Below are 12,598 nucleotides of genomic sequence, written 5' to 3' on the forward strand. Positions count from 1 at the left end.
ATTTCACACAATAACAAAGCTAAACGGAGATGAAAAAAAAAAGAAACGTTGGTAGGTTCAAGGTGAAGAAACTCGAGAAGTATGTATTATTCGAGAAACAAGTATTTGCACTTGCGAGATTAAGTCGGTATATTCGTTGTAAATTATATGCGATCTTTCATTGAGAGTATAATTAATTATAGATCGATTAGGAAATAGACTAATTAAATATATAGACCAATTATATAATACCGTATTCGGCTATTTGTATCGCTATTCCTTGTCATATGAAATACTATTATAGGTTAATCAGACGGATAATCGACATTCGTCAAATTATGATCACTCATCAAACGATGACGCGAGCCGTGAATGCAAGTCAGAATAGACCTGAAGTAGATCAGAGTAAATCTGAATTTCGACTCGGGATATCTCCTTTTGCTCCAGGTGACTCCAATAGACATCGAATCGAGAACATTTTGTGAAAAAATTGATCTTACATACCCGAAATTAAATGATGTATCGCTGCCCACGTCCCGACATTTTCTCTTCCATCATGGCTTCCAAATTTAGCATCCTGGCTGCTCTCCGTCGCAGAAGACGTCCACCGACACTCGTGTATAATACGCGCTGTAACCGGAGAAACATCGTGTTAACCTAACACGAAGCCGACGATAGATCCGATTCAATACGTTCAAGAGCCGTTGAGATTTTTAAGCGTCTAAATAACTAAAAAACTTACCGATACCGGACTCCTCGTCGTCCTACTTGCGTCGCTCCCCGGCTCGAAACATAATGGCTGGTAATGACTCGGTCACGGAGAAATACACGGCGCGCCAAAACAACCGATGTATTTGAAAGAGACAGTTGCCTTCCGCCAATCATCGATCGGCGTCGCCCGCCAATCATTGACGAGTACACGCTCGGAGGCCGAAGGTTCACGACGATCGACGATCTCGAAACATTCCGGGCTCTATGAAAGTGATCGAATTATCGAATTTTCAGGACGGTCGCGGACGATATTTGTCGCTCGTGGCATTCGGCCACCGTCGTTGATTAACGTGAGATTATAAATCAACGCCGAGTTTTCGATCGATTCGTAGGTATGCACTTACGGAGTGTTGGTCGAATGTATACGATGTCGATCAGAAGCTGACTTTAAGGCGAGCAACACGCTGAACGTAGCAGCGGTTGGCGTTGCATTCTGCGACTGCAGCGCTTCCTTTGAATCTCCAAATTTTATCGAAGTTTCTAACATCACTATCGATTATCGAAGTTTCTAACATCAATCAAAGTAATAATGAAGAGATTACGAACGAAGAAAATCGGTTGATTTATTTACGCACTTACTTACCAATCCTTATTAGATTATTGAACATTTGCTTATTGCAATTTTCTACCCGCGGTTGAGTAAATTACATAGCTAATCCATTGCTTGTTGAAAGTAAAAATTCAGAAAAATTAAACGCAGGACTACTGAGATAGTGAAATGTTAAATAATTTTTAGATCAATTCTTTTAAGCTTCCGCGAAACGTCGGGAATATCCATTAGTAACATCGCAAGTTGTCAACTTTTCTAATATTATATCTCGAGATTCTTCTTCGTGACTTTTCCTCAACTTCGGCGAAATTTATAGAACCAACAATTTCAATTCGGGATTTTTTATCTTAAGACTCTACACTCAATCCTACACCAAACCTATCTATATTAAAAAATAAAAGCCCACCTGACCCGTCGTTAAGCCGTACTACTGAAAAATAAAAGCCATTCTAACTAATCTGTAACATTTTTTTAAACATTTCGCGAGAAATTGTCCGCAGAATCGCCACGCGATTTCTCTCTCTCTCTCTCTCTCTCTCTCTCTCTCTCTCTCTCTCTCTCTCTCTCTCTCTCTCTCTCTCTCTCTCTCTCTCTCTCTGACGTTTCCATCGAGGAGACGTTAATTCCACGCGGTCGAACCTCGCTCGCTTCATCTACGAATCATCGTTGAACGCTTCGAAAAATCTCGTCGTCGTGCAGGCAGAATTTCATAGATGATCCGTGCAGCGTGATATCGCTGTTCCCCGTTTCGTCACGCGATAACAAGCGTTCATGACCGCGTCACGACGAAGCTTGTCCGACCACACTCGGCAGGATCGCTCGCAGAATAACAGGATACGCAAGCTGCTGCTGTCGGAGTACCGCGAGTTCTCCGACACGGTCCTGGTGGAGTCGCCGTTCGCGGAGACCACGAGGACCGGACGTGGGCTGCGTCAGGTCGCCTTGGGTCTCACGCCGACCAACCTCATCGTCGCCGCAGATGTCCTCCGCAACGACCCCGGTTTCTTTTGCCCGCCTGGCATCGACGCGAGTATCGAGAGCTTCGAGCTCGTGTCCGTGTATCCGCTGGAGTATGTCCAGCTGAGCGTGTTCGGGAGGAGACGTCGAAGGACTCTAAAGGCAAGGTATACTCTTGTCAAGCCTCAGCGAAACAACGAAACTGTTCATTTGCAGCATCAAAAGATCGCGCCTCGAGATTTTTCCTCGATTTCTCCAATTTTTTTTTTTATTTACAAGAGCAAGGAATAGAGACTCTTTCGTTAAACGAAGCGAGGAGAATCCTCTCCTCTCTGTTTTCTTTTTTTTTTATCAAAGGATCAGAAATCCATTCTTTTTCATCGAGAATCTCTTTGGAGTAGATTCCAAAGCAGACAGAAAGCAGAACTTTTCCGACGCTCGCCCGTATTCAGGTTCATCAACGGTCGCGCTAATTATTACGAGCTCGGTGGTGCGAAGCGGCGCAGGCTTCACTGGAAGATCTGGTGCGAGCAAGTGCGGAAGTTGTTAGCATGCAAGGTGAACGGTAGTTCATTATCCGAAACGACGGCGGCGAGCTCGTCGAGCAGCAGCGCGTTGTATCTGTTGTCGTCGGAGATCGAAGTCGAGGCTAATTGCGACGGGAGGTGCGCGAAGCCAATATTCAGGTGCGAATCAGTCGATACTAACGTCGAACGAATCTCCAGACAACGAGCGATACCCTGTGTGTGTAATTGCGTATTTAAAAACGAGTACAGGATATGGACACGCTACGGAGGCGCGGGTGATTACGTCACACCCACCTGGACGGAGAAGGATCTGTATCTCGGGCCGTCCTACAACGAACTGGTAAACGGTCATTACACACCTGTGCCGATAAGATTCGCCGGGGCTAGCCTGGAGGAAGTTAGGTACGAGCTGAAGGACTACACGCCGCGCCGCATCATCCGCGACAAGTCCTGCCACAGTTGGCCGTGTCAGACGAAGCTTGGCGGTCGAGCCAAGTCGCAACGCGCCGGCGGACTCTGCAACGTCCTCTTCGTGAGGGATCACAAGGCTCGCCGTTGTGAGCACACCGCTAGCTGCGAAAGCTCGCCTTGCAACGTCTGTGAACTGGACGACAGCGTTGGCATCCGGAAGCACTGCCGATGTCGCGGTGAGAGCAAACGGATTCGCACGGAGCTCCATTTTGTTACGTATCTGATAATATTAAAAAACAATGACTGTCAATTCAAGAAATGAGAACTGGAATAACGAGACATTTGAAACGAGTGTAATTCGCGTTGGAGACTCTGAAGACGCTGACGATTGAAACCTTCCAGAGCATCCGAGATTGCTGTCCGAAGAGGATCTCGAGGAGCACACGGAAGGGAAGAAGCACGGAAGATGTCCTCAGCAGCATCGGAAAGAACCGTCGACGTCGAAAATATCGCGTTTCGGCCTCGGGGTGCCGGAGAAATGCCACTCTGGGCTGGTACTCGGACCATATCGCGGTGATCCAGGTTACTTCAAGGTCTCCAAGGTCCACGCGCCTCGCGTCGCCGATCCTTACGAGTTGATCGAGAGCGGTGTGACGGGGTGGGAGGACGGCGGCGAAGGTGGCCGTAGGTCGTCCAAGAAACCGAAGCACCCGAGGAGGTACGCCTTCGCTTCGGCGGCGCACTTCCTTCACGCTCTCGGGCCGTGGTCCGTGCAACCTGGAGAGCGCGATTCCGTGCAGACGTTGCGAGCATCGAGCGTGGTGAATATTCGCAAACAACCCGCGGAGTCGGAACTGAGGCTGCCGCTCTCGCGTCGTCAGCTGACCGCCAGCGTCTCCTGCGCCGCATTAACGTCCGGCGGCATCAACAGCGCTGTCACCAGAGGACGAGTGACGTTGTTCTGGACACCTGAGTATTGGTACAGACCTCAAGCTGCGGCGGCTGCCTACAGGTGATGCGAGATGTTGTCTCTTGTAACAATCGCGCTATAAATAATACGTTAGCTCTGGCTAAAAAATATTCGTCTTATTATATATGCATAATTATTAAATTATTAAATATTCATATATATATTTATTAAATTAGAGAAAGAAATAATTATTAAATTATTATGTATATTTTTAAAATTGTATATATTTTATATATATATATATATATACCTACGTGCGGCGAAAGAGAGTGATTCATATCGTCAGGTAGATGTCGACTTCAGCCTTCAGGGAAGGCTTATCCTTCGACAAGTTAAATTAAATCCAACCCAGCCGTTCTCTCCAGTGGACAATTTCTCTCACATGACAATTATGCGATAGAGAGCTGCGGAGTCACTTGACGTCCCTCCAGGATTTCCGTCGTGGAAGAGAAAAGCGGACGAGGAGGAGGTTCTTCGGCAGACGTGGAGGTCAGGGTTCAGAGGAGACCGGCAATCCCGAGACTACGATGGTTACAGGAAAGTCGAGCGGTCTCTTGGAACGTATGTTGTCCATCAATGGCGCGCGTAAACGCGACAGAAGGGCGAGGGAGAAGGCGAACGTCGATAGAGGCACGGCACAACTGCGGAGACTGCTGAAAATGAACCTCCGCATCACTGTATGGGACCTGGACAGCGGCACATTGGCGACGCAACTGACGATGATCGATCGCGACCTCTTCGTACGGATCCCCACGACGGAGATCGACGTCCTCGTCCATCAGAAATCATCGCGCAACGCGCCGAACTTGGGCGCCTGGATCGCCTTCAGCCACAGGATTGCCTGCCTGACTGTCAGCGAGATCCTCGCGATCAGGAAGCTCGACATGAGGACCAGGATCATGGCGAGGTTCATCAATGCCGCCGAGAAGTGCTTCGCGTTGGGTAACTTCCAGTCATGCAGATCCATCTTAGCCGGCCTCCAGGCTCCGCCGATTCACAGACTCCGGAAAAGCTGGTCCTACTTGCGGACTCACCACGCTAGCAGGTAGGTCTAGGATTCTCAGAGAAAATTATATAATTCCCCTTTTAGAGTCACGTACATATGCTCAATTGCAGCTTACAATTTCGTGAACGGCGCTTCCATGGATCCTGTCCGCAATTAGCTTTACGCCGCGCGAATAAGTTTCGAGATACATCATACATAAGTTTCTGATGGCATTTCTAGAAATATATGTCACATTGATACCTATTCACTCCGATTACCTTCCCTGATGAACATGCTCTTCTACTAGTTTATTTATTTATGTTTCAGGTATGAGTCGATGGAGAAGCTCTCCAAAGTCTACAAGAGTCCGCGTTGCTCAAGATATCAGAGAGCTTGGGCCGCAGCGGAGCGCAGACCACCTTGTATGCCGTACGTCGGGCACTTTCTGCTCAAGGTCCTGGAACTGAATGATTCGAGGGGAATCCAAGCAAACTTTGCGTCGTCTGCGAGGAAACAGTCAACTGTGAGAATTGCCTGCGCTTCACCTTTATCCGTTAACAATAACGTTCGCTCAAGAGACGAGGAAAATCCCACGGTGCCCAAGCGATGCCTGGCCAGACGTTTCCTCACGACGACGTTAACCAGGATAAGGTTCACGACGCGCAAGAACAACGTCAACGAGACCGAGAACAACGCCTGGACACTTGGACAACGATATCTGGCGCGTAAGTTCTTTCGCCGTTGGCACATCATCAGGCTGGCATCGAAAGCGCGTGTGGCGAACGAGAAGAGATCAGCGAAAAATATGGACTCGAAGACGCAACGGGTTCTCGATGTAGCAGCGTGGTTGACAGATCGTCAGAGATCCGCACAAACTTACAATTTTACGCTGCACTCGTTCGCGCACGAATTCCTGCTGAAAGCGCGCTACAGAGAGGACCGCGAGAACTTCTTCATCAGTCTCAAGCTGGAACCGCCAACTTGACGATGAGTCGACGCCTTAAAACTCGAAGTCCCACGATACAAGATTTTTCTGAATTTTGACGTCAATTGAGAACACGGTTTACTCGTTTGAATCGGAAACGCACACACATGCACGCACTGAACGCAAGCCGCTTACGCGCAACGTGATGAAGTATCATTGAGATGCTGAACATTGTACACCTAACTTCGCATTCTTCTCTCAATCGTCAATCGTCCTTGGCGCGTCCATCCAGTATTATATACATATACTTGCAGATAATTTATATACTTTTACTTGGAGCGCGCCAGGTATGTTTGTATCTCTACACGCTTTGTACGACTGTTATTGCTACATCACTTTAATAAAGGTACGCGTGATTAGACGCATTGTCGTGTTTCATTTAAGTGGTCAACATATGGATTTCTGTCATTTCTGTCGCTTTATAAATTTTAGAATGTGGTATTCCTCGCTGATGAAAGAGGAAGGTGGATCGAGGCGATTTCTTTATCACCGTTTTATTCCGAACATAGTGTATACAATTGTTACTTTACATATGTTATATGTATATATATATATTTCTCTTTATTAAATTCATCAGTCGTAAACTTAAAAAAGAGTGTATCATGATGGGCGGAAGAGTGAATCTCGAACTGAAAGATCGGTATCAGATTCTGACTAGATAACAACGCACTTTCGTGTATGTACAGTATAATGAAGTATACGTTATATCGTTAACAAAAACTGAAGAGTAACGTAATATATACATTATATAGAACAAGGGGAACAGTCTTATTCTGACACGAAATCGAACATAATCCTCTATCGATCGTGTCGCGATCGCGAAGATGTTTCTTTCTCAATTTTGGAAATGTACAAATTTAGATTAAATTGTATATTTATATTATATTATATTATATATGTATATATATATATATATATATATATATATGTATACGTGTATACATATATACACGTATATATATATATATTTTTTTTTTAGAGAGAGAGGTACTCACAATTTCAGGGACAACTTGCTTGGGTGCATCCCTGGATGATTATCTCACACGACGAATCTCATTCTCTTTATACATTCAGAACAAATATATATATGCATATATTAACATTCAAAATCGCAATTAGAGCTTGCACGAGTTCGCGCGACTTTCTCAATTGGAGCGAGAGCGAGCGAGCGTCCCGCTCTCGCGTTCTACGAAGAAATGGACGTAGATAAGCGGTTTATCGGTGCATAATAAGACTTTCTCTCTCTCTCTCTCTCTCTCTCTCTCTCTCTCTCTCTCTCTCCCTCTCTCTCTCTCTCTCTGCGCACACTTTGACATCAACACGAAATGCTTTCCCAAATGCATCGCATCGGAATGCAGCTGCGACGCTGCCAGTCGCCGAGTCCCCGCGCGAAATACGTCGCTCTATCCGATATAATCTTTCAACGAGATCGCACTACGTACAAGTATTAGAATAAAATTTCACGGAGTATCAAAATAATTGTTCGTGCTAATATCGGAGCTTTTACTTTTTCTACAAATTGATCGCAGTAAGTTCGAGAGGAATTGCTCGTTTGAACGTCAACGCGTTGTTCGACCCTCAATTAGCCATGGCGACCGTGCGCGTCCCGGCGGCGTGTGGCGAAGATATCGAGCGGAAACCACTACACACGTCTGTAAATATCTAACGTCCCTTTTCCCACCGACAAGTGCTTTCCGGCGCAGTAGACTCGGCTATTTATTACGTCGGATCAGAGGTAAAGGCCGTGGTAAGTTTCTATTTTAGCGAGAAAGAAAGACGGAGAGGTGAACGCGCGCTCGCGCGCGACTAACCGAGGGCCTCAATCCTCCCTCAAGCTTCCGAGACTCCTCGGGGATGTCCTTAAGCCTGTCGTCGAGCCAATTCCATGTCGGAGGTCGATCGATCCTCCGTTAGTCGAGCAAACACGTAGAGTAGAAGCGTCGAATCGCGAAGCCCTCCGCTGCTGGCTTCAGACAGTTTGCGAAAGCAGCCGGCATCATCTCGCCGCATGGCAGCCCGGCTTAAATCACATGCCGCCGGGTTTCGGAAGATTTGTGTCGTACGCCCGGATCACGTCCGTCTGGGTAACCGAGCCACCCTCCTCTTGCGAGAACGCGAAACCATCTGCATCGCGCAGCATGCGCAATAACAAAGGTCGCAAATCATTAAGCTCTGTCGTGAGAAGCAGGATGTTAGTTGAGCGTGCGAAAAGAAAGGATAGTTAAGGAGGCGTTAATCTTACTGCCCGGCGTTATGGCTAATCGATGGAACTAATCAAGCCGACTCGACTCGACCGATCTCTCTTCGATATACGTTAGTCCGAGTTAGCCCATCGCATTAGACACACACATGTCTCGTATCTGTTGCGTAGCGGCATTCCCGGTGAAATTCCCGAAGGTGCCGCGAGATGCACGCTACTACTCGCCGAGAGATCCGATAAAAAGCGCTATTTATAGCATATAAAAGAGAAAACTAGAAGAGAAGTTAGTCTAGTCTCGAGTAATTCTACCAATGAAAAGTACAGCGAGAGATACGTATATGTATATACACGGCGTCCCAGAAGCGTCGTCCGCGCTTCCGTCCGCTCGCGGAGAGATACCGGAAGAGAGAACGTGTGCGTGCTCGACGGACGGATCGAAGTGAGCGCGCGCGAGCGACGCTTCTGGCGCAAACTAATGCATCGATTGCATAAAACTTAATGTATATGTATATATATATATATAAATATTTAAACGATAGAATAATAAAACGGTGCATGTGCGAAAAAGTGCGACTAGTCGATCTGTTCAAAACACCTCGACACGTGCGAGGAACAACTAGCTCTATTTGTTGTAGGACTGCACTCGTCGATAAAATAAAAGCTCGCGGACGGACGAACGAACGAACGAACGAACGAACGAACGAACGAACGGACGAACGAACGAACGAACGAACGAACGAACGAACGAACGAACGAACGAACGAACGAACGAACGAACGAACGAACGAACGAAAAAAAAGACGGACGAGAAACGGAAAGCCGTGAGAGATGAAGCGCGCGTGCCAGGGTGCGGAATAAATATGAGAAAATATACAATATCGATATATCGTGGTGTACAAGATTACCTATAGTGGATAAAAAGACCGCGATATATCGCAGAGTTGACGCGTTAGGCTGAGTAATGAATAAGGCTCTCGAGAAAGAGAGAGAAAGAGAGAGAGAGAGAGAGAGACGTGTCAGCCGGGGGCATCGCGCGATAAAGTACGGGAAGAATTTTTCTCCCCCAGCACGATTGGATGCTGTGTGGAAAAGACAACTTACGTGATAGCTCCACCTCGACATTGACTCTGGAGGCGGCGTTCGAGCGCCTGGTGAAAACACTTTTAACGTTTTTCAGCAGCCTCGCTGTTTCCGTCAATCTGCAAAGCCGGGTACATTCAAGAATGATTTAGAAATTCTCGGCTGACCAGAGAACTCCCTCATCGTCCATATTACGCCACTCTCTCAGTATGGATTACGACGAACTAGAAATTTTCTCTCTTTCCCTTTAACTTTCCAATCGTTGCTCTGTACATACACAATATACACACACGCGCACGCATGTGCGCACACAAACTCGCTCTCGATCGACACTTCCCGAGTTCAACGAGCTCCGTAAATCTATTTCTTTCTTTTCCTTTGAGTTTACGACGGTTTGGTACAACGAGTGTGGTAGTGTGGGAGTGGTGCAAGGTGCAAGATCATCATACGGGAATGCAAGTAAAAGTAAAAATAGAAACGGGACAAAATGAGACAATCGTATATGCAAATACGGGCTGTACACTTTACTTGCAAACGAGGAAAGATCGATATCCCTCGCACATATATTACCGCGATCAGTGAGATTCAAGACATGCGCGCGTTGCTGAAAAAAGGCCGGGTGTCACACAATCGTGATTCAAGCGGGTGAAATAATATAGATGTAGCTGTGTCTTATACCGCATATACGCTCGTTTCTCCGTTGAGAAACTATCGTTCTCTCGGGCTTACGGGTATACGGAATGCACGACGGGGGAATTGCGTGATTGCCATTAAAAATGCACCGTGTTGTGCGCTTTTACTCAACGAGACATCGAGACACGTTCGTCATGCATTCTTGACTTAATCGGCGGTGTTCTCGCTTGAAGAGATGCGGAAGACACATATTTATATAAGTGTGGCAGCGCTGCGAATTACGCACTACTAAAGGGGGGAGGGACGGGTACTTACACCTCGCGAGATCGGCGATGGCATGCACAGGCCTGCACGGGATGCCACGAGAAGAAAACATATCGAAAAAACCGTATTAACGAACGGCAGATCGTGTATAGTGAACATTAGTATAAAGTAACGGATAGATCATTAAATCTACAAGCATTACTTCTACAGAGAAAAGGGCGCGGGTAGGAGCGGGGATGATATCGTACGGGCTTCTACAATAATGCTCCATGATTCTAGAATACCACTCGGCATGAATGTGGAGGTCTGAGTACAATAAAGTTTTAAATCTAGCTCAATTGGAGGATTCCTTTTGTGCACGTATGTATACAAGGTTGAAAAAATGCCAAGTGCTACGGCTCATACTAGGTCACATGGTCGCGTGTGCAATACGTATTACGCGCATCACTCGAGGATGCGTGTTGCGTGTTCTAATTAATATTAGTAGCAACTAACAATGTGAAGGCAAAGATGTCAAATTAATATAATTAAATTTTTTGCGTACAATAGAACCTGCTGTGCTACAAAACACCGTATTACTTTCCTCAAAACACACGATATCACAAACGATTGGTCAAAAGTGTGTTAGAGAAATCTCGCACGAGAGGTTTTATTGTATGTCATAAAACAATAAGAAAGAAATACAGAAAGAGAGAGAGAGAGAGAGAGAGAGAGAGAGAGAAAAAGAGAAAGAGAGAGGGATAGTTATAATAAATATTGAAATTAATAAATTGTATTAGGATCAAACAACAAATTAAACAACATTTTTACTAAATATAAATTACATCTAATAAATAAATCAGTTCGTGTAAGATAAAAAAAAAGGATTCCCAAATGAGATATAAATATCTTGGAAAGTACGCAGTTGTCAGACCTATCATTTATAACGCACGACAAACTGTCGTGGACATATAAGACCGGCATTTAGTACGGTAAATAAGTGTCGCGCAAGATGAATCGCGATAATTTTGCGTTCGAGACAAATATATTAGATTAGTGCTTACACTTAAGTACATCAAATGTAAATTGCACCAATGAGCGAGTTACAATTAAGATAAATCAGAGATATTTTCTTTACCTTCATATCACACCTTTGCACACAAAATTAATCTATGTCAAATAAAGTAAGATATTACTAACGCAACCAAATGTTAATTAACTCTGTGGATGCAACTTAGCCTTGACATACTTTACGAATAATACAAATGTAGAAGTCAAAATGCTTACTGGTTATGGCAGTCGTGGAAGACGGGAATATAATGGATGAACGGATCACATGGAATACAGATCAGACGAGGTATGAAATGATGCGGATGATGCATGCTCTGAACGGTGCACGAACCACGAATCGTGTGCTACAAACGGAAATATTCTCAGCCTACTGAATCTTCGTCGCGAGCAGAATAAGGCCCAGCATCGACTTAACCATCGCTTCGTCGACCACGACCTCCTGTCATAATTCATACGCATCGACTCAATTATAAAATCAACGATATTAATAACAAATGTAACAGATTTGCCTCACGGGATCCCCTGATGAATTTATTAGCATGTAAACGAGTGTGCAAATGACGATGTTATTTCGATGAAATTGTTAGTCGTGTATAGTAAGATTCGACATGATTACATACATGCACCTATAAACATATCAAAGGACAGAGAGAATTTTGTTTTCCAAGGTTAATCAGACCACCCACCACGTAATGTAAGTTTGTTTTCGAGTATAGATAGTACATAATAATGGAGCTAGGATCTAGAAAGCCATGCATAGTAAGTTTTAATGTTTTAATGAGTCAACGCAATAAAACACAGATATAGTTATTGGAATATTTCATGCATTAATGTCGAATATTAAATCCCTTTTTAAAACTCTCTTTGAAAAGCATTAAACTCCTCAGATGTAACCAAATAAGTTAGTGACACAAATGGATATTTCGTTTTTCATTCAACCTTCTCTGAACCGTCAGCGATGGTAATAAGTAACGCAACAGTTTCATATTTTGTACCTTCAAATTAAATGTTAGAGAAAGCGTTCCCCTGATTATTTATGACTAAATGCAATTCAACATTTCCTATATGTTATTTCCTAATGTACAAATGAGAGTACTTACGAGCTTCTATAGTCCTGATTGTTGAATATAACACCAGGATCTGACTTTCTAATTTCATTCTCTCGAGCTGCTTCTGTTACAGACTTCCAAATTGTATTCTTCACTCTGATACGATAAAAAGTAATTTTATTTAATT

The 12,598-nt window shown here is 44.8% G+C and overlaps 3 protein-coding genes across 11 annotated transcripts in view; 1 reads left to right on the top strand and 2 right to left on the bottom strand.

The window, feature by feature from the left end:
• Window positions 1-1,811, bottom strand: LOC112589441 (uncharacterized). The gene is made up of 3 exons (XM_025302665.1): window positions 1,095-1,811; window positions 722-952; window positions 1-609 (listed from the first exon to the last, which is right to left on the bottom strand). The coding sequence occupies exons 1-3, from the start codon at window positions 1,235-1,237 to the stop codon at window positions 549-551; spliced, it is 435 nt and encodes a 144-aa protein (XP_025158450.1). The 5' UTR covers window positions 1,238-1,811; the 3' UTR covers window positions 1-548.
• Window positions 1,812-1,892: 81 nt separating this feature from the next.
• LOC105188300 (uncharacterized) lies at window positions 1,893-7,087 on the top strand. The gene is made up of 5 exons (XM_025302413.1): window positions 1,893-2,402; window positions 2,682-3,500; window positions 3,646-4,207; window positions 4,566-5,210; window positions 5,478-7,087. The coding sequence occupies exons 1-5, from the start codon at window positions 2,072-2,074 to the stop codon at window positions 6,133-6,135; spliced, it is 3,015 nt and encodes a 1,004-aa protein (XP_025158198.1). The 5' UTR covers window positions 1,893-2,071; the 3' UTR covers window positions 6,136-7,087.
• Window positions 7,088-7,410: 323 nt separating this feature from the next.
• Window positions 7,411-12,598, bottom strand: part of ATP8A (ATPase phospholipid transporting 8A1) — a 29,693-nt gene continuing 24,505 nt past the window's right edge. For 6 of the 9 annotated variants that reach the window (XM_011149636.3, XM_025302669.1, XM_011149639.3 and 3 more), the window contains exons 20-22: window positions 12,463-12,567; window positions 9,437-9,534; window positions 7,411-8,259 (exon numbers count right to left, since the gene is read on the bottom strand). In XM_011149636.3, the coding sequence (XP_011147938.1) occupies window positions 8,162-8,259; window positions 9,437-9,534; window positions 12,463-12,567 (301 nt within the window). In that variant the 3' untranslated portion in view covers window positions 7,411-8,161. Of the gene's footprint in view, window positions 8,260-9,436; window positions 9,535-10,363; window positions 10,396-11,140; window positions 11,802-12,462; window positions 12,568-12,598 lie in introns of those variants that run through there. The other 3 variants (XM_025302675.1, XM_025302680.1, XM_025302672.1) reach the window with 3 other exon arrangements.

The sequence above is a fragment of the Harpegnathos saltator genome, unplaced genomic scaffold (assembly GCF_003227715.2).
Source record: "Harpegnathos saltator strain DR-91 unplaced genomic scaffold, Hsal_v8.6 scaffold115, whole genome shotgun sequence".
In the NCBI taxonomy this organism is placed as follows: domain Eukaryota; kingdom Metazoa; phylum Arthropoda; class Insecta; order Hymenoptera; family Formicidae; genus Harpegnathos; species Harpegnathos saltator.

Bases quoted from the DNA above. Each gene is read 5' to 3' on its own strand.
- LOC105188300 (XM_025302413.1), top strand. From the start codon at position 2,072: ATGACCGCGTCACGACGAAGCTTGTCCGACCACACTCGGCAGGATCGC. The intron at 2,403-2,681 runs GTCGAAGGACTC...GACAGAAAGCAG, and splicing joins GAGCGTGTTCGGGAGGAGAC to AACTTTTCCGACGCTCGCCC. The intron at 4,208-4,565 runs GTGATGCGAGAT...ATTATGCGATAG, and splicing joins GCTGCGGCGGCTGCCTACAG to AGAGCTGCGGAGTCACTTGA.
- LOC112589441 (XM_025302665.1), bottom strand. From the start codon at position 1,237: ATGTTAGAAACTTCGATAAAATTTGGAGATTCAAAGGAAGCGCTGCAG. The intron at 953-1,094 runs GTAAGTGCATAC...TCACTTTCATAG, and splicing joins ATACATTCGACCAACACTCC to AGCCCGGAATGTTTCGAGAT. The intron at 610-721 runs GTAAGTTTTTTA...CTCCGGTTACAG, and splicing joins CGACGAGGAGTCCGGTATCG to CGCGTATTATACACGAGTGT.